The 21,590-nt window shown below is 39.3% G+C and overlaps 1 protein-coding gene and 1 long non-coding RNA gene across 2 annotated transcripts in view; one reads left to right on the top strand and one right to left on the bottom strand.

The window, feature by feature from the left end:
* The window catches only part of LOC127142495 (uncharacterized), a 43,709-nt gene that overhangs the window by 21,525 nt on the left and 594 nt on the right, over nt 1–21,590 (bottom strand). The window lies entirely within an intron of this gene.
* Nucleotides 116–21,076, top strand: LOC108885436 (complement C3). Its single transcript, XM_018679795.2, has 43 exons — nt 116–282; nt 1,723–1,918; nt 2,258–2,423; nt 2,631–2,719; nt 3,147–3,235; nt 4,144–4,226; nt 4,331–4,418; nt 4,781–4,883; nt 5,018–5,135; nt 5,358–5,473; nt 6,235–6,381; nt 6,700–6,790; nt 6,931–7,025; nt 7,139–7,324; nt 7,460–7,612; nt 8,061–8,190; nt 9,019–9,087; nt 10,354–10,551; nt 10,672–10,792; nt 11,091–11,182; nt 11,278–11,417; nt 12,260–12,472; nt 12,637–12,694; nt 12,783–12,872; nt 13,082–13,288; nt 13,429–13,504; nt 13,656–13,812; nt 13,933–14,028; nt 15,083–15,233; nt 15,433–15,518; nt 15,814–15,891; nt 16,025–16,180; nt 17,056–17,118; nt 17,539–17,620; nt 17,973–18,021; nt 18,330–18,420; nt 18,503–18,592; nt 18,823–18,940; nt 19,294–19,383; nt 19,687–19,779; nt 19,898–19,981; nt 20,521–20,665; nt 20,818–21,076. The coding sequence occupies exons 1-43, from the start codon at nt 188–190 to the stop codon at nt 20,957–20,959; spliced, it is 4,980 nt and encodes a 1,659-aa protein (XP_018535311.1). The 5' UTR covers nt 116–187; the 3' UTR covers nt 20,960–21,076.

Below are 21,590 nucleotides of genomic sequence, written 5' to 3'. Positions count from 1 at the left end.
GGTTAGCAACAAAAAAGCAGTTTTAACACAAGCCACAATTTTTTGGTTACATCATATATTTCATTGATTTATTTTATTGTGTCATATTAATATGCTTGATATTGACCACAAGGAGGTGCAGAAGGAAGTGAGAGTGAGTGGATAAAAGGAGAGTGCTGCAGAGTGGGATTTGAGAATAACAGCAGATATGGGATCTGGTAGGAGGATGTGTCAGATCCAGCTGTGGCTGCTGGTCTTCCTGGCCTTTTCCTCTCTAAGTTCTCTGGCAGATGGAGCTCCACTGTAAGTAGATCTGCCTTACCTTTATACACACAGCTTAAACGGTTTCAGCCCTTCTTCTCAGTGCTCATATTGTTTTTGGTGAAACAGTTTTTTGTTTTTTTTTTCAAATGCTCTGGCATACTGCTGATTGACAATAACTATTTAAACGCCTTTTAAATGGATCAAACAGTATATCTTATTGCTGACAGAGTCTTCAAATGACGCAGATCCAGAGAGTTAGTCTTTTTCATCAAAATTGGTGACACTGTATCTGTGTTTCAGTAGACTCATTGTGTATATTCTTACATGCATAATATTGAATTGGTGACACAAATGACCTTGATAACACAAATGTTTAATATATAATATATTTATATATATAATATATTTTACTGATCAGAGATTGTCATTATGTGAAAGGAATTGATTGGGAACAGATTGCATGCTACTAAATTCACAAATGCAGCTCATTAAATATTTCTCAAGCACCACAAATCAGAGCATTTTTGTACTGTATATTGAATTTGAAAACAAGCATTTGCTGAAAGGAGTATTGATGGATACTAAGGGGGATTTGATGTATCAATGACAAATAAAATCCAGAAACAGTATGAGTGAAGCAATCATTTTGACACATTTCCTTACATGTTTGTCTTTACTGGCTTATGGCGTGCAATGACAAAGGGAAATCTGTGTTTTGCAGCAGCGATGCAGTTACTGACTGAGTCATTTAATATTGAAACACAGCTTCAGTGTGGCATTTTACACAATTTGATCATATCTAATGTTTAGATTTTTTGTAACAGTGTTTCAGAAAATGCACAAAAGTAGCTGAGAAAATCTAATTGGAGGAACAGTTAGGCCAGGGATTACTTGTACTTGAAGACTTATCAATATAGGGTCAAGATTCAAAATAGCAAATGTTAGTTCAGCTCAAACCCATATCACCTGTGTGTGTTGCATAATAAGAAGCTGCAGTCCAGTTTGCATTCTGTGTCAAGATAATGTGGAGTTTGCTCAGTGATGTATTACACCAGACACAGCAAACAGAGGTCCAGAATAATGTTGAAATACTTCAGGATAATCAATAGACCACTCATTGTGTTGCATCAAGTCTAGACTTAATGCAAATCAAACAGTGAAGAAGGATATACATAGATTTTTACTCTCATAATGGGATGTGTTGGCAGTTTGTTGGCTAAATTTGATTGAAATGCATGTGCATGAAAAACATTCTTTGCTATCTATCTCTCTTTTTTAAAAAGTTACGTTTGTCATTTGCTTGATATGATACTTCATGGAATTGAATTTTGTGGCAGTTATTCACACACACTACTGTGGCTTGGTTTATACTTCACTTGTAAGTGGCATTGAATGAAAGCGTCTGCTAAATGAATGTGTTTTTCAGTGTCTGTACAGTCACTACATTCTCTATCTTTCTCTTCTCCCACTGCTCTGCAGGATGGTGATGACTGCCCCCAACGTGTTGCGCATAGGAACATCGGAGAACATCTTTGTGGAGTGTCAGGGCTGTGGTGATGATGATGTCACAGTTGAAATTAGAGTGATGAACCATCCGACCAAAACCCTGAGGCTACAAACCAAATCTGTGACCCTTACCAAGAGGGGCAAATTCCAGGGCTTTGGACAAATTACAGTAATGTAGAAATACTAATAGATACATTGCTGAAGTCAATGCCACAACTTATTAGTTATATTAATATATATATATATATATATATATATATATATATATATATATATATATATATACTTAGTTTTGCCTGAGTAACAGCATTTGGATACTCTGCATTCATAATCTAATCTAAAGTGATCTATTTTCTTACAAGACTACAAACAAGAGAAGACACGCACTCCCACACAGCCACTCACACAGACAACATTAAAATCTTTAATGTCTATAAATGCACTTCCTGTTCTGCTACTCAAACATACCCTACAGTTTCTTCATCTTGTCTCTTCATACCGGTTACAGATCCCTGCTGAAACCTTCAATAAAGAACCAAATATGAAACAGTATGTTTACCTGCAAGCTCAGTTCCCTGAGCTCCAACTGCTGGAGAAAGTGGTCTTAGTGTCCTTCCAGTCCGGTTACATCTTCATCCAGACTGACAAGACACTCTACACCCCCAACAGCATAGGTGAGTCTAGTACTACATCAGTACTGAGAAACACAATCTCTATTTATTCATATTAGTTTGACTAAGGCTTTTTTGATTTTTTATAAATGGATGATTGTGTTGACACACTGTATGTGAAAGAGTAAAACCAGATTAAAGAGTCACATGACTTAAAATAAATACACTCAAACTTCACCAGCAAAATCAACCTGTTTCTCTTCCTGTCAGTTCATTACAGGATGTTTGCAGTGACACCGCGCATGGAGCCCGTGGAGAGAGATGACACAACTGATGCCTCTATTGCCATTGAGATTGTGGTATTGTAGTATTGTATTTGAATTGTATTTGCTTCTCTGATAAGAATCAATAGAGATATTCTAATCTTCTGTCACTGCTCAATGACAGATCATTTCCATACTTCTACCTTTGTCTCCTTCATGCTGCTAAAATGACAAAAACACATTCACTGAGCCTTGTTCCTATGTTAGGTTTCATGTAGATCTCTTGTAACAGCTGTCCCACCACTCACTGTAAAAGATAAATACCCTCCGGGGGGTGAGCTCCACACTTGAAGGCAGCCTCTTCTCTCTGAGACATTTTCCAAATATCCAAGTGTCAGTCAAGGAGATGATCAGACAAATGATTTGTTGACAAGTCTTTGTTGCAGTATGGTTTTATGGTTTCATTTATTTGTTAAGTGGCAAGACTAACTGTCAGTGGTTGCTTAATATTGTTTATTTTTAGACTCCTGAAGGCATCACTGTATCTCTTGGCACAGTCTCTCCAAAATCAGGGATCCACTCTGGAGATCACAAACTCCATGAAATTGTCAGGTGAGTATTTAATTTAATTTAATTTAATTTAATTTAATTTAATTTAAAATTAATATCTTAACATGGGCAACAGGTGAATTCAGCTCAATTCAGTCACAAGTATATTGTATGTTTAAAGTGTATTTTAACATGTTTATGGTATGTTTTATACTGTTTATGTTGCCTGTTTATAGTGTTTGGACTACTAATAAAGGATTATTTTAGTCATACAGTGTGCAGAGAAACATCACACAAATTAATGAATAAATATTAATTTATAAATATTAATTAAGAACAACTGAGAGGAGAGGAGATATAAACTTAAACCTAAGAGGTTTGTGAGTGTAACTTCATTTGCTAACATTATAACGTTAAGTGTCAATAGTCTGACAGACTTTGTTCATCATTGTTTTTGAGAGTTCAGTTTCCTATTACATAAATACAGTAAATGAGACAGTTGCTTATCTATTCACAATGGGGGAACAAAGAAAACAAAACTAAAGCAGACCAGCTAAACGGTAACTTTAAACTTTAAAATTAAAATGACATATTTTAATGTATTAAATAACATTTTGTGAAGTTGTTTGTTCACTTTCTGGCAGAGAGTTAGATGAGAAGATCAATACAACTCTTTTATCTGTCAATTAAATGTAAAGCAACAGAGGATGGTTAGCTTATCTTTGAAACAGCCTTTTGCCAGGTAACCAGCAGACGCCAGGACTCTGCCCAAAATCACCCCTTATTCACCCATTTACTGGCCTACTTCCTGTACAGTGGACTCGCAAGAGTTAACTCAGTCGCCAGCTTTTGGATTTTGAACACTCATTTATCATCATCATTGTGCATCAGTGTCAGATTTTAGGATTGTTAGCAGAAAGTAGTGCACCATGGACATACTTCATTATGTGTGTGTGTGTGTGTGTGTGTAGTCTCGGAGTTTGGAAACTGGTGGCCAAGTTCGCCAGCAACCCACAGCACAGTTACTGTGCAGAGTTCGAGGTCAAAGAATATGGTGAGTCACTTTTCACCTGAACTGTTATTTAGTGTAAAATAAACAGCATTCACTCAGTTTTCACCTGATTTTGGACACACAATAAAATGCATTTAATTTTTCAGTGCTGCCCAGTTTTGAGGTGAAACTGACATCTGAAAGCCCCTTCTTCCATGTGGACAGTCCAGAGCTCACCATCAACATTAAAGCTATGTATGTGAAGGTTTTTGTTTTGTTGCTTTCTAGAGAGAGTAAATGGAGGGGTTAGAGGAGAAACCAAAGGTGTTATTCAGAGGTTGTCCTGGGGCACTCACCCATAACTGCACTGGGATACTGTACTCTGTACTCACACTAATCACAGGACTTTGGCAGGAGTTTTGTCCCTCTTGCCAGAGCAGCTCCACATAAGAGATCTTGCTTAGTTTTACATAGATGTGTGTATATAAATGTACATATGTACTTAAGTATAGTATCTATCTCTCTAATTTTATTGTTGTTTCATTTTTAGCACTTGCATTTTGATTGTTCTGTTACTGCATTGTGGGTTTAAACATGTCCCTCTCTTGTGGTTTTAGGTATCTGTTTGGTAAAGAGGTGGATGGTACAGCATACGTGGTATTTGGGGTTGTGCATAACAATCAAAGGAATAGCTTTCCAAGCTCCCTTCAGAGAGTCCCGGTGAGCACACAGTCCCTCTTTTGCTGCAGGCCAATAACCATAGCTACATTCATAACATTTAGTAAAGCACCTACCAATTACATGGTGCATTCATTTACTGCATTTCAAGTGCATTTGTATATTATTCACATTAGATCAAGGAAGGCCAGGGTAAGGTGAAACTGATCAGAGAGCACATCACACAGACCAAGGACATCAACAGCCTGGTGGGCAGCAACATATTTGTAGCTGTCAGTGTGCTGACAGAGAGCGGTAAGAAAAAGAGACTGTGTTTGTGAATTTATAATGAATGTTTATTATGATTGTCTCAAAAAGAAGAAAGAGAAAGAAAGTAAAGACGTCTAGATAAGTACATTGTGTTCAGAATGTGGAATTACTGTTTCATTAAATGGTCAGAAATGATTCAAACTAGACCAGAGATTTAAAAATATTTCTGTATTGTGTTTGTGTGCATTTTCATGTACCTTTGTACAGGTGGTGAAATGGTGGAGGCAGAGCTGAGAAATATCCGGATAGTCACATCACCTTACACAATACACTTCAAGAAAACGCCCGGATATTTCAAACCAGGGATGTCCTTCGATGTTGTGGTAATGTCCACATTTACATGTATGTAAAATGAAAATAATAGAGTGGTGCAGGGATGATGTATTTTTGTTGGCTAGCCTTGAAGTTGGCATCACTCTCGTTCCCTTGACAAAAAGCCAAAGGGTTTTTTTTCCATTGGGTTTTCAATTATTGCAGAAAATAAGTTCAGTGACCAAAGTTTAGTATAAACAAAGTTTATGATTTTGTTCAACAAGATCTTCACAAATGAACACTGCTTTTATGATTTTTGAAGACTAAATACAGTCGACACAAGTAAAAACCTATAAACAAATTACACAATAGTTTGCAAGAATGTGAGTATAAACATAATGAGGCTGTAAAGGTGGACTGGTGAGTAGATTGCACAGAAGAGGACAAAGAGAGGACAGAGGTGTGCCTCAGGGATATCCCCTGTTTGGCTGGCAAACAAGGCATTTCTTGTGTACATGGTCTATTAGCTGCTGGTGCAGCCACAGGACTTAGTGGTAATGAAATCCCCTCATCCTTAAAATACATAATTTTACCAGTGCTACCTGTGACCTAACATCATATAGGAGAACTAAAAATATCCTCTTTTATTTAAATGACACACAGTAAACCTTACATTCACGCCACACTGGGTCATTATTATATGCATGTTGCCTGCACAGCTACTGCATTTTAACAGAGTTTATCCAATCATACAGTGTTATTAGATAGTTTGATGTTCTCTGACTGTTTCACCGTCTGTTTCATTGTTTCTCAATTTCTTTTTCTATGGCAGGTTGAAGTTTTGAATCCTGATGGGACTCCGGCAAAAAGTGTTCCAGTGGTGGTGTTTCCAGAAGAGACTCGTGGCTTAACTGTGGACAACGGCATAGCAAGACTTACCATCAATACAGAGCCAACGGTCGAACCACTGACAATTATTGTAAGTGTCTAAAAACTATTTTACTTTAAAGTCATCTTTAGAAAACTAAACTAAACTAAATCCTGATAACTCCAAATGCTTTATTGTTTCATGACTGCTGGGTGTAAGTCATATCTGTTTTGTGAGACAGTGACTTGTGATGGCTGTGAAGTGGTCCCACAGTGGCCAAAATAAATGAATGTGGCTATGTATAAGCAACAAAGATCAAACTAGTAGTTGTAGTTGAGTTGTAGCTGGATGTTTGGTGAGTGCTCAGAATAGTCACAGGCCCTTACATACGTAACAGTGTGCACATGCTAACCTGCGTTTTAATTTTAGGCAAAGACTGATGTTGATGATATTCCTCAAACATCAGCTACCATGACAGCTTACCCGTATACTACTGCAACCAACAGTTACATCCACATAGGTAAGGAACCTCTTGAAAGAATCAAATGGTTACATGGAGATGGTGGTGACAGTGGTGAAGGTGGCAGCGCTGTCTAACTGCCTTGTATAAGACCTCTTTGATGTTTAGCTAGCCTAAAATGTGCAATGCCATTATTACAGGGGTGGGTGAACCTGAGGTAGAGTTAGGAAAAAACCTGAGGATCAACCTCAACCTCAACAAGCCAGAAAATGCACAAAATGATGTCACCTACCTGGTAACTTTTTACACCTGTGCATGTGTTCATTTTGAACATGCATGTTGCTTCCCACAAACTTGTGCAGTGTATGTTGAAAACATGCTGATATTTAAATCTCTGTCACTCCCTAGATCTCGAGCAAAGGTCAGCTGATGAAATATGGCCATCAGAAGGCAAGAACAATGATAGCCATAACAATCCCTGTTACCAAAGACATGCTGCCATCGTTTCGCATCATCGCCTACTACCATACGAATGATAACGAAGTGGTATCAGACTCTGTTTGGGTGGATGTCAAAGACTCCTGCATGGGCTCGGTGAGACACACAACACTGATAATTGCATTTTTCTAGGCACAAATGCAAGTATATGTATACATTTGTGGTTTTTATCCAGTTGTTTTAACAAATACAAATTATCGTCTCATTCACTGTCCTTTTGTCCTCCTTTAGTTGAAGCTGGAGCCAACCACTGGGCACTCCTATGAGCCTGGCAAGAAGTTTGGTCTGAAGGTCACTGGAGATCCAGAGGCCACAGTGGGACTGGTGGCAGTTGACAAAGGTGTCTTTGTCCTGAACAACAAGCACCGCCTCACCCAGAAAAAGGCAATTACTTTATCCAATCTTTGAAAATATTTTAAAGGGGGTTCATTTAAAAACCTGTTTAAATTGCAGCTGTTTACATGTGTAGGCATATCCACCACCAGGCTTGATTCCTCTGACACTGTTCAGAGGGAGAAAGATGATTATTCAGTCATCAAGGCTTTGCCCTTAAGTCTCTAGAGCCCTCATACTGAAAAATGTATCACTTGAAACATTTCAGTACAGCTGGGGGAACTTTTCTTATAGCTTGTTTCCTTTGCAATATGCTCAACATTACAGTGTAATATGTCATAAATGATCTCTCCTGCCCTGTCCGAGTTGAAAGGCCTGGGCTGAGTTTAAGAGAGGTGAGGAAGTGTTTCCACCATAACCGCATAAGTTGATGTTCCTTATGCCATGTCAGAATAGATCTTTCACTGTTGTTTGTATTTCTGTATATGACCCTGCTCAGGTATGGGACATAGTGGAGAAGTACGATACAGGCTGCACACCAGGTGGAGGGAGAGACAGTATGAGTGTGTTTTACGATGCTGGGCTGTTGTTTAAGTCCAGCGTGGCCTCTGGGACTTCCTACAGACAAGGTGACACCTCTTCACTCAAGGTTTCATTCCTCTCTCTCGTTCTACTTGTCTGATTCTGAAAAAACTGTCTGACTTAGCAACATTACTTGACAAAATGAATAGCCTTGAACCCAGAAAAGACAAGGGAAAATACATGCACTATTCAAAATGCCTACCAGGGGGAGAAAGATAATACTTTGTATCAAGCATGACAGAGTGTCTCAAGTTTATTTGTTCTTTAGGAAGTGACCGTGATGAAACAATCAAGCAAATTAATTGCTTTTTCTCTCATTCAGTAGCTCTCTGTCTCCCATTCAACAGCATTCTCTCTCTTGACTTCATCTTGCCCCTTAAAATGGCTCTGCTCTCACTCATTCAGCTTAAGCTTTCCTCCCACCAAAACAGAATTGTTGCTTGTGCTCTTTAACTAAAACTGACTCTAGCACAACCACTCACCTCCCACATCTAGCCAGATAGGTGAAGCACTTCTACTCTGATTGTCACATGGGTCCTTTAAAAACTCCCCAATTGTACAATGGGTGTGTCCATAAAGGATTTGTTTTACGTATAATCCCTTGAAACTTGTTGCTTTGAATCTGTACCTGGCAGTCTAGAAGTCCTCCCCAACAGTCAACCCTTAGGCCTTTGTGGATGTTCAGCACTTCTGACAAGGCAATACACTTCTACTGAACTTGTTTGTATTCCCTACATTTAGCAGGTTAGCAGAAAACGACAGCAATGTTGTAGGTAACAGCACTGGCAGCACTGAAGTTATTTTCTTCTTTTTCTTCTTTATTTTCTTAAACTTGTTGAGTTATGTTTAAGAGCTACTCTATCTTCCATTTCCAGAATTGAAATGTCCGACTCACAGCAGAAGAAAACGAGCCAACACTATCCTGGAAACCAGAACCATGTTAGGTAAGATGTTTCCACATGTGCTTCTATATTGTTTTTTTAAAAAAAAATAACTACACTGTTTCACATCTAAGGATCTGTGAACCCCCAGTCGTCTGGGCCTGTATTTTAAGATATCCAATAAATGCTTATATTCTGATTCTTTATGAATTATAAACAGATAAAAACTAATATAATAAGCATATAGTAAATAATATGTGTCTAACATTCACACAGGTAGACAGTGGTTACATAAACCTTACTATCATTAAATACTTTAATAATCCCAGTGGGAAATCACAGTGTGACAGAGCCACATAAACAATAAAATTCTGTGTACTCTATTTTGGTGAGGACACACAATGAGGAGAGCTCTTCTTGTTTTTTCTGTGCACTGGTTTGGTATCGTGGTGACTCATTATTCCTCAGTGGGAGGGGAGATGTGTTAGAGGGTGTGCCACCCTGCAGGTGTGTCAGAATAACCACAGAAACCTCCATGCCTATGTGCATGTCAAGCATGGCTGTATACCTAGTGGATACATTAACCTAGCAGCAGGGAGTACTATGAATGAGCCACAGGTGAGACGCTCTAGATTGTGGACAAACAGGTAGTGACTGGAATGGTGACTGTGACATGATGTATACAGACCTTTTGTTTACTGACTGTGATCCGTGCTGCGCAGCCCTATAGAGCCCTAGCTTTTGTACAATGGGTGTTAGGGAGCACTGCACACATACACCAGTAACTATACACAGTTGGATACCTGTTGATTTGTTAATCTGCAGTATGAAAAAATTGCCAGCACTCTCACACTGCACTGCAGTCTCTCACTGTATCACAGTACAGATTTGTTGGGCAGCAGGCCATCTAAAAAAAATCCTAAATTGTTTGGGCCTCCCCTTCATCCTTGCAATGTTTTGGTTTAACCTCTGTAGTTTAAGGCCGGTGTCACAGAAATCACGTCATTTTGCAATTTGAAGTACATTACTTGCCCGGTTGAGCTAACATAATCTGACTTTGTTGGTGAGTAGGCCAAATCAGCGGGCCGACAATAATAACTAACTTTCATGTGTTTTCACACCTGCATGCACCTGTCCCTCTCACTTCAGGCAGTATTTTTTTCTCACATTTCCCCCTCTGCAACCACTATTCAAGTCTTCAGCACCACCCTGGGATGACAGGCTTTTTTTATTTTTCTTATTTAAAAATGCTTTTGTGTTTGCATCTACAAAAACAGTGAATTTCTCCCTTGTCACCTCTGTCTCTTCATAACCCTTACCGCCTTTAAGAGAGTAACTATGAAGAAAAAAAGCAACGTGAGTGTTGTTTGGAAGGCATGAAGGACACCCCCCTCTTATACAACTGTAAGAGGCGCAGCGAGTACATCACGGATGACGCAGCCTGTGTTGAGGCTTTCCTGCACTGCTGCAACAAGCTGGAAAGTCACCGAGCTGAGTGGAAAGAAGAGAGCCTCCTACTGGCACGCAGTAAGAATCGGGGACAGTGGTTGGAGGGAAAAGCTGGGGTGGGAACATTCAGTGGTCATACCAGTAATTAGAAAATTGCCAGGCAGAGAAAAATACTAACTTTTTATAATCGCATTTTAGGTGAGGACGACGACAAAGATGACCTGGGAAGTGATGAAATTGTTAGTCGGTCCAAGTTCCCTGAAAGTTGGCTGTGGACAAGTGTCACGCTCCCTGCTTGCCCTGAACATACACCCAACTGGTGAGGCAACTGAAACCTGTGCACACAAAAAATACACTGATAAATGAAACGATGTGAGGTAGTGTAGGCAGCCAACTTGAGTCTGTCCCTCTGCTCACATGGCATACTGTTATAACTAAACCTGTCCGATGTACCCTTCAGTTCATGGCAGTGCACCTAAGCAATCAGCGCTCCTGTCAGCCTGCCGCCAAACTGCTCACCTGAAAGTTATGCTGACACCTGCTGCTACTGCTGCTGCTATTCATATATACATCTATATTCCCATAAGCTGTTACACTGCTTTTCTTGTGTATTTCAGTGGCACTACATCACACCAGATGAAAGAATTCCCTTTGAAAGACTCTATCACAACCTGGCAGTTCATTGGCATCAGTCTTTCAAAACATCATAGTGAGGATTCCCATAGCCACTGGAATCTTAAAATTATGATCTTTTTTGCTGCCCTTTTCCTTAATCCCGTATTTGTTTCTCCTCTCATCTCCAAGGTATCTGTGTGGCCAAACCATTAGAGGTAATTGTGCGGAAGGACTTCTTCATTGACCTCCGGTTGCCTTACTCTGTCGTCCGTGGAGAGCAGCTGGAAATTAAGGCAATCCTCCACAACTACAGAGATGATCCTGCCACTGTAAGTCTGAGCTATTCTTTTCCAATGATTCAAGTGCTTTCATCTTAATGCAGTTCATGTCATTTAGTTGAGTTTAAGCAAAGGTGGAGAGGGTAGACATTTATTCTGTGCTTTTAATTTCACCTTAAATAAGGAATTACATGACTCATGCTAATTCGAAGCAGTTGTTTGTACTGCCAGTCACACTAGAAGACCATACCACACTGCTGTACTGTCAAATGCCTTCAGATAGCCCAACAAAGCAAGCACTGGCCCACTCGCATGGCCATGCGGGCCCATCCATCCAGTTCCCATGTTGTAGTATTGCCTAAAAACTGGCCCAGCAAACACAAGCAGTCAGATAATGACACGGACTGTGGGCTTGTTTTGCTGGATTAGCTTCCACTTTATTTTACGCATGGGTAATCATTTTAGTTTACTTTTTCCCAACACATAAATTTGACAGACTTGTTTACAACTGATTTTGCTGTTCTGTTGTCTCAGCAACTGTGAGTACAGTGTCATAAAATAAAACATAGGGTGTGATAAGCCATAGGTTTCCTCTAAATTATGTAGTAAAGTAGTAAAGTGATGAGGAAGCAATGAATACACACTTAAGAATATCAGACCTTGTAATTACTGTTTGACCTGTGACACTACATTGATGTAAATGTGAAGAGTTAAAAAAAAGTTTATTATTTTCTGACAATTCAAACCAGTTAACTGGTTTGAATGTTGCAGCTGATCAATTTATATCAGCCCACAGAAATCTCTTTATATTTCATTAACTCTGTGTAGAAGTCTTTCATTCAACTTCATGGGTAAACCTTTGTCAGTCTCTTGACCTGTTTCTCTTTTTCAAGGTGCGTGTGGATCTGATTGAGAAGGATGGTGTGTGCAGTGCAGCCTCTAGACGTGGGAGGTATCGTCAGGAGGTCACTGTTGGGAGCCACACCACCCGATCTGTACCCTTTGTCGTTATTCCCATGAAGGAAGGACAGCTCGAGATCGAGGTCAAAGCAGCTGTCAGAGGCATGGGGATTGGTGATGGAGTCGTGAAAAAGCTGCTGGTGGTGGTAAGAGAAACAGAGTCTGTTTGGAACTTGGTGAACCTTATTAAGATGGTTCTCCTTTTGTGGTGCAGCTATTAAAGCTGTAAGAATACAGTGTTTTAATTATATTTATTTATTATATTCAAAAACAGCAGTGACTGCAATAGGTGTAATTGTTGTTTTTCCAGCCTGAAGGCGTACTGACCACATTTGTAATGAGTAAAACCCTCGACCCCGCTAAGAAAGGTGAGTTTACTATTTAAGGACTTTAGTAAACACAGAAAATGTCATTTTTTTCATTTTGGAAAACCCCAACTTGTGTTTTGTCCTGTAGGTGGCAGACATGAGGAGATTATGACCAGTAAAATTCCATTGAAAGATATGGTTCCAAACACGCCTACTAGTACACTGATCTCTGTCACAGGTGAGATATATACTGTATGTATTGTATATTGTAGTTTGGTGTGTCATGTGCTATAATACCTGTACAATAAACTCTGTATTGTTTTAGAATTATAGCAAGACACAGTCGTTCTTCCTGATTGAAAATGACCATCACACCTGGCTGTGAGGGACCTTTTCTTTTTTGTTTCTTCCTGTTGATCCAGTAATTGATCCTACATGTCCACACAGGAAGAGAGCAGTTGGGTGCACTGGTAGAGAACGCCATCAGTGGGAAGTCTTTGGGTACTCTCATCAGGCAGCCTTCAGGCTGTGGAGAGCAGAACATGATTGGTATGACCCTGCCCGTCATTGCAACCACATATTTGGACAAAACCAACCAGTGGGAAACTGTGGGCTTGGAAAGACGTAAAGAAGCCCTCCAACACATCAGGACTGGTAGGCTCACTCGCTCTCTCTCTCTCTCTCTCTCTCTCTCTCTCACACACACACACACACACACGTGTATTTATTAGCACAGATACCAGATATTTTGTTTAACTGAGAACTTAACCGAGAAGCCCATTTTTTGTGTCCAGGCTACAACAACGAGCTTGTCTTTCGGAAATCGGATGGGTCTTTTGCTGTGTTCACAGATTATGCTGGCAGCAGCTGGTGAAGCATGCATGAGCACCTACACAAATAATATGCATATCTTCATTTAACTCTGAGTAACTGACAGTGTATTAGTATAGTTCTTGTACAGATGATTTCACTTAAGAAAATAAAAAATTGTTGTACCCTGTCCTCCTCTCCTCTCTCTAAGGCTGACAGCTTATGTTTCCAAGGTGTTTGCCATGGCCAGCAAACTGGTAGAGGTGGACAGTAAAATCATCTGTGATGCTATCAAGTTTCTGACTGAGGCACAGCAAGAGAATGGCGTGTTTAGAGACATTGGAACAGTGATCCATGGAGAGATGATTGTGTGTGCACAGAGTAAAATACATGTTTTCCATTACATTATTAACTATTATGTGTTTGAATAAAGAGAGATGATAGTAATTTATGTGAAAGTACTGACATGTCTGTGTATATGTGTGTAGGGTGATGTGCGAGGCACAAATTCAGAAGTCTCCATGACGGCTTTCTGCCTTATTGCCATGCAGGAGTCACGCACACTATGTAATGGTACTGTTGATGTGAGTACCTCATCTGCATATATATATATATATATATGTGTGTGTGTGTGTGTGTGTGTGTGCATGCATATATAATCTCACCTCTTTATTTATCTCTTTTCTGATGTCTTCCTCTCTTTTCACTGCTGCTCCCCCACCTTTCTAAAAACATGTAATGTCCACCATTCAACATGGTTAAAAATGAACACAGTATTTTTCTGTAGTAATTAGTGAAGATATATTTACAAATGCTTGCAATTTTTACACCTCCCCTCATAGTTCTCACAGAAAACTAGTGGAATACAGTAGCTGCCAATTTTCCATCTGTCCAGTTTTCTACACAAAATGTTATTTTCCTTTCACTGCAGATATACAAAGAATAAATTCTGTACTAAAAAAGACTAGATGCATATTTGATTAACTCAGCTACAGCTACACCTCATGAGAGCTTAGATAAACTTTTGTATACATTTTTGCACAAATGAGGACTGAGGATTCTGTCCTCCATCCCTTACATTGAACACACATAAGGAAGAAACAGGAGCAGTGATTGCAGCAAACAAAACAGATTTTGGAGGGCGGCAGAGAGAAATGTCTGAGAAATGTGTACTCAAGTGCAGTCAATTCAAAACAGAGAAAACAGATTTGGTTGGGCAGTTGCCCATTGTGTGTTCACACACAGGCTGCTGCTCATCACACACACTAAACACAGCTAAAGGTGGATTGTAGCTTAGGGAAAATGGTCAGCAGTTTATCATAATTAATTTGCTAAGTTTTATAGTATCATCAGCATTGTTTATTGTCTCAGACTAGATAATCAGACCTTGAAGCTGATGTTGCTCCAGATGTCTTCACTGATCTGTTCTTTGCTGATGACAAGGTGTGTCATTCAGAAACCTGTAAAATCAGCCGATGTGCTGGTTCCCTCTGTCTAGCTTCTGTGGTCGCTGCTGCCTGGAAGCCTGGAAATTCATCAATGCGTTTCCATGTTAATTTGTGATGACAAATGATGATTTGAGTGACACTCACTAAACCACTTGATACAGGTCTTTATGTCTGTATTTTCCTTGTCCAGGGTCTGAAAGACAGCATGGACAGAGCAGTTGCGTACCTGGAAGGGCGTCAGTACAACCTCACCAGCGCCTATGCTGCTGCAGTGACATCATACGCCCTGGCCAATGAAAACAAACTAGACCGCCAGATCCTCTCCAAGTTTATTGCTCCAGGTTTTGCCACATAACAGTATTCTTAACCATACTGAGAAACAATAGAGTCTATAGATAAGATAATAGGATGTAGATGTAGTGTGTGTGTGTCTATCTGTCTCTCTGTCTGTAAGTATATATGTATGTATGTATGTATGTATGTATGTATGTATAGATAAAATAAGATTAGCATTGCAATGATTTATTTCTTCTTCTTCAGAGTTAAACCACTGGCCTGTAGGTAACTCACATCTTTTCACACTTGAGGCCACAGCTTATGCTCTTCTAGCTCTGGTCAAGGCCAAGGTGAGTACATCCACTTCAATAAAATCATCATTCATGCTACCTCAGTGAAAGGATTGATGGTTGATAACAAAAGCCTCTTTCCTCTAGAAATATCTAGTGGAGATCTGAGCAGCCCCTCAACTGCCATTAGATTTTGTTTCAAATATTGCTATGTCCTGAGTGGTGCATGTGACACCGCCTAAGAAAATAAATAATATTCAAGTGTACTTTTACTTTCAATTGAATAAGTGGTGCAATTTCCTAAATTGTCAGCCACAGAGATTTCAACCCTTTGTTTTGATGTTGATTGTTAAAGGCCTTTGAGGAAGCCCAACCTGTTGTCAGATGGTTCAACCAACAGCAGATGGATGGTGGAGGTTATGGAACAACTCAAGTAAGAGTCTTTCTCTCTTTGTCACAGTATATTTATGTATCCACTTTATATTAAGTCTCTTTTTTGGTGAAGTTGTGTATATTTTTGTTAGCTTTCACTTTCTCTCCCTCATTGCTTCTATTTCCCTCCCCAGGCTACTATAATGGTGTACCAGGCAATAGCCGAGTACTGGACCAGTGCTAATGAAGCAGACTATAATGTGAATATTGACATTGTGTTACCTGAAAGGTCGTCCCCTGTGAAGATAAACTTTAACAGACAATCCCACTATACCACCAGAACATCTAAGGTGAAAATTCTCACACAATATGATTACATACAGTTACATTAATGGCCACTAGAGGGCAGAAGAATTCAAAAACAAGTCTGTAGACATACAGTTCTTGCTGCATGAAGAATTCCAGTTATACTGGAATGCCCTGCAACACAGATCTTTATTTTATTGCAGCTTATTATTGGCCCACAGTTTCCTTTTATTGTTAGGAAACCTCTTGTGGCTGTAGCACTAATGACAGGAGCAAAGGAAAGTGACATAGTATAAGAAGTGAGAAAGTCTGCGTTAGGAGGTAGTTGGGATGGACGGAACAGTCAACGAAACACAGGAGACCACTGTTCATTTCCCATGTGAAACCAATAGTCCACATTGTTTCTTTTATCGATCACAGTTCCACAGCTTTAACCACACTGTAACCATGACAACAAAGGTCCTCTAATGTTAAGGAGGTACTTCCAAACCACGATCTTTTCCTGAACCTAACAAAGTAGTTTTTGTGCCTAGACCTAACCAAACTATGACCATTCAATAAGCTATTATTATCACCATGGTGACAAAGCTCTGGTAAACTGCTGCCAGTATATGTAACCTGTTTATTACTGTAACCATGAGAACCGAGATCCAGTACGAGTTCAAGAGAGAGTTCAAACATGAAAGGTCACAGGTCAACTAAAACTTCCCTCTTCACTAATAAAACCCTCAGGAACGGCTCATACAGTAAATGCACCTTAAATTGAAAACAACACCTCAGTAAAGCTGCAGAGTTGTCAAATACTATTCAAATACTAACACAGCTTTTAAGCCACACGTTCCCTCAGCTTCCCTCTCTCTGATTGTTTGTTTTTCTGTGTGTTTATATGCACATACATACATCTCTTAAATCCCAACAGATTACAAGTATAAACAAGAATGTGACAGTGATTGCCACAGGGACAGGAGAAGCAACAGTACAAGTGAGTGTAACACATTTTTGTTCTGAGTTTATTATTTCTTGTGTATTGCTGTGAACTTCAGACCATCAGAATAATATGTTTTTTAAATAGTTATTCTAAATTGGTATTTAATCATTATTCCCTCTAATTAAAAGCACCAGTTACTGTTTGGTGTCAAAAAATCTTGAAAATACACAACATGATAGCAGTGTAGCTACCCACTACATGACACACATCCACAGGTTTGTTTAAAACCTGAAAAATGGTCTGACTGTCCACACTTGTTGCCACATTGGATCTCTTTTTAGTACTAACAGATCTCAGCAATTTTGAGTAATGTTGTTATTACCAATAGAAATAATAGCCAAATCTTTGAAATTAATATCCAAGTTGCAATAACATGGAATTATTCTTTAAGATAAACTTTTGTCAATGTGACAGATGGTGTCGCTGTATTACGCTCTGCCTAAAGAAAAGGAAAGCGACTGTACAAAGTTTAACCTGTCGGTGGAGCTCATCCCAGGTGACTTGGTTCCCACTTACTTCTAAAAAGGAGACATTGTTGAAGTTTCAAGTTTTGAGTTTTAAGCGTTTGGCAGTTCCTTCCATCATGGCATGGAACGGATTCCTAAAAAACATTACAGAAAAGGGCAAGGTGTTGGGCAAAAACTTCTAATAATACAAAGATTAACTTTTGTTGTCCTGAAAAATGGATCCATCTACCATGCCTGCTCCTGATGATGTTGGAGTTAAAGTAAGACTGAAAGCTTGAAACGGTATCTGTTGTTCTTTTGGAGTAACTCTACTCTTCCTGTATGTTGTTGTTGTCTGTTTTCTTTTAACCTAAATGCTCATCTCATGTTTTGCTCCTCTAGAGAAAATGATTGAAAATGAGATGGTTTACAAGCTGAAAATAGAGGTTTTGTAAGTACAACCAAGAAGTCATACTAACAAGTGTTACAATAACATGGCTTTATACAGAACATTTCCTAACTAGCCATCAACCCTCCCTACCCCTTATGTGTGTGCCTTTCCTCACCGTTGTTACAATTTTCCAAATAATGAATCACTATTCTTAACTTTATCACACTCTTGCCTGTCTTTTCACTGTAGCTCAAGTTTATATATGGATACTGAAAGTTATTTGATTTGATATTTGTTAAAGGTCAATGCTTTCCACTTGCCTGTCTATTTTTTTGTTATTGTAATTATTCTATCAATTCTGTGTACAGGTATAAGAACGAGGAGCGTAACGCAACCATGACAATCTTGGATATTGGTTTGCTAACTGGCTACACCGTTAACAAAGATGATCTGAACAAAGTAAGACTTACACACACATTTAGAGTTCAGTCAGTGTTTGTGGAAACAGGATGTGAATTAAAGTTTGTTTGTGTGTGTTTAGTTGTCCAAAGGATATGCCCGTACCATTGCAAGGTATGAGATGGACACAGCCCTGTCAGAGAAAGGCTCACTGATCATCTACCTGGACAAGGTAAGACACCAGTTTTGTCCATCTCAAATTTTACCTCCTCTGTTGAGTTCAGGTTTATTCAGGTTCAGGTTTGTTGTCATTGCCACACTCTTTGATATAAACAAGGTCCAGTGTATTTTTCTACTCCTTAAATTCGCAAAATTAAAGTTACTAGCAAAAAATCAGTGGGGGTTTGTGCTGTTTGTCGCTCGCTGTCCACAGGTGAAGTTTTAACAAAGAGCTCTCCGCAGGTTTCTAACAAACAGGCGGACCAGGTTGCTTTTAGGATCCATCAGAAGCTGAAAGTGGGCATCTTACAACCAGCTGCTGTGTCTGTCTATGAATATTATGACCATCAAGACAACAACCGTGAGTCTCAAAGACCTCCAGACGCCTGAATGACAAGATAGGTCATCTGTCAGTACCCTGATAAGAGGTTAATGTAAACAGAGGAAGTTAGATGTTTTCGAACAAACGATTAATGCTCTATAATGGTGAGGACAGTCTCCATATGTACACAACCATACTTACTATATGTATTTCACATTTGAGTTTTAAGATTCATTTATTGTTGCAGACGTTTTCAGTGTAACAGGCTGAAAAAGGATACATTTACTGTTAGATGCACTTTTAAGATATCTAATGTGAATTTTCTGGTGTACTGTTATCCTGCGAGCAGGGAACACAAAATATCGTACAAATATTTTTATTCCTTGTTGCAGACACGCGTTGTATGAAATTCTACCATCCACAGAGGAGAGGTGGACAGCTACTGAGGCTCTGTAGAAATGATGAATGCACGTGTGCTGAAGGTAAACAGGATTTAGTCTCTGAAGATGTAAGCAGCCTATTGTATAAACACCTGAACATCTTGAAGGAATTTCAGGTGCTTGAGACAAAGAGAAAATTGAATGAGATGAACAGAGATGGTGGTGGAATTTTTTATAGTTAACCAGTAGGTCGCAACATAATTATAAGAACTCTCTGTCAGAGGCAACAGGATCCTGTAGGAAAAAAAGAAAACTCACCCACATACTGAATACAGCTGCATTCACCCAATCAGTGAATCAGGTCATCAGTTGTGTGTTCACTTTGTGCCTGTTGTGTATTTCCAGAGAACTGCAGTATGCAGAAGAAGGGCAAAATCACCAATGATCAGCGCACAGCTAAATCTTGTGAGAGTACACCGACCAGCAAAATAGATTATGGTAAGATGTGGTGTATTTATGTAGAGCTTTATTTATCTAAAAAATGCCTTCTGTGTTTAAGTAAATAAGTAAGCAATGGAGCGAGTCAAGTAACAATCTCCAACTTATCTGTCCTCAGTGTACAAAGTGAGACTGGACGAATTTACAGACGGCACATCAACTGACATTTACACAATGCGAGTGCTGGAAGTCATCAAGGAAGGTGGGTATTTATCTCCCTGAAAAGTTCAATGAATGTTTGAACTGCCTAAAATAGTGTGTCTCGGAGGTGATGGTGGTATACCTTTTTTCTCTCTTTTGCCTCTTTCTTAAATTTTACAGGAACTTCTAGGCGCACACAGCAAGTTAAGATATTTTTAGGAAGCACATTTATTTGTGTTTACGCTGAGAGGCAGATGAAATCGGCGTTAGTACTACTAGCAGCAGGCCAGCTTAGCTTGCATTGCCAGACAGTCAGTGGAGACTCCAGGTATTTACTGGTCCCAACCAAGAAATAGTCCAGTGCACTGCTGGCTGTAGCTTCATATTTATTGCTCAAACATGACAGTTTTATCAAATCTTCTCATCTAACTCTCAGCAAGAAAGCAGATACACCAATTTCCTAAAATGTCAAACTATTCCTTTAAGCGTGATCCCACTGAGAATATGTGAGAATATAACAGTAATGTTTTGTACTGCTCCTTTAGCTATGCCTTTAATCCTTGAGTATCTTCTCTCTCTTCTGCTACATATCAATTACAGGAAGTTCTGATGTGGGTCCTCTGGGTAAACTTCGCACATTCCTCAGTTACCGGCACTGCAGGGAGGCTTTAGATCTGCAGAAGGGCAAAACCTACCTTCTCATGGGCACGTCCAAAGATATTCACAGAGACGATGAAAATCAATCGTAAGTTTGTTCTTTGTGTGTACAAATGTGTGTGTGTTACTGTTGCTTTTGATAGAATCAATAAATGTACAGTTTTTTTGCTTGAAGGAGGAAGTTGTGCTTTTTCACGTCATGCAACCAACATGTGTTTTTCCTCACTTTGCTCTCCACAGATTTCAGTACGTGCTCGGTGAGAGAACCTGGGTTGAGTACTGGCCCACAGAGGCAGAGTGTCAAGCTGACGAACACAGACCTACTTGCTTGGGCATGGAGGAGATGGTCCAGCAGTATGCATTCTTTGGATGTCAGCAGTAGTGAAACTTGTTTCTATTTTGCCTTATTCTTTTTCTGTCAAACTTTCACTGCTATGAGATGTAAGGGAAAAAAATCACAATGTTACAATGTGTTCATTAAAATGTAATGTAACCTCTCTGTCTGTGTCTGGTGTACAGATTATTACGTTTGGTTGCTACATAATAATGTTAGAACCAGAAGTAGAAGTTTAATAAAGTTGAGTTTGATGGACTGAAGCATAGGAAGTTCAGCAATGTAGAATGAAACAAATTTCAATCTGCTGTGATTTGGAAAATATGACGACCCATGCAGTAATAACAGGAGCATTTTAAGTTATTGTAAATGTTGTGCTGTGGTTCAGCAAGAAAGCCACGTCAAACAAATACTGTGAATCTTGCAGCAAAGACTAAATTCATTAATTGTATTGTTGGACAAGGATTGTGTTGTCAGTGTTGTTGGCATCTCAAGAAAAGGCAGTTCCCCTAATCTAAACATTTTCTGACCATCCTTTCATATTCCCACACCATTTTGAGTGTGTTCATTAAAATACTCATCTGTGAAGAATCTCAGTCAAGGTACACTGATCAGCCACAACATTAAAACCACCTGCCTCATTTTATGTAGGTCCCCCTCATGCTGCCAAAATAGATCT

Source organism: Lates calcarifer, linkage group LG5 (assembly GCF_001640805.2).
Source record: "Lates calcarifer isolate ASB-BC8 linkage group LG5, TLL_Latcal_v3, whole genome shotgun sequence".
Lineage (NCBI taxonomy): Eukaryota > Metazoa > Chordata > Actinopteri > Centropomidae > Lates > Lates calcarifer.
The sequence above is the reverse complement of the archived record's forward strand: the minus strand, read 5'-3'. Positions and strand labels throughout refer to the sequence as shown.

Coding starts and splice junctions, on each gene's coding strand:
- LOC108885436 (XM_018679795.2), top strand. CDS start 188: ATGGGATCTGGTAGGAGGATGTGTCAGATCCAGCTGTGGCTGCTGGTC. Junction 7,613..8,060: donor ACCGCCTCACCCAGAAAAAG/GCAATTACTTTA, acceptor GACCCTGCTCAG/GTATGGGACATAGTGGAGAA. Junction 13,289..13,428: donor CCTCCAACACATCAGGACTG/GTAGGCTCACTC, acceptor TTTTGTGTCCAG/GCTACAACAACGAGCTTGTC.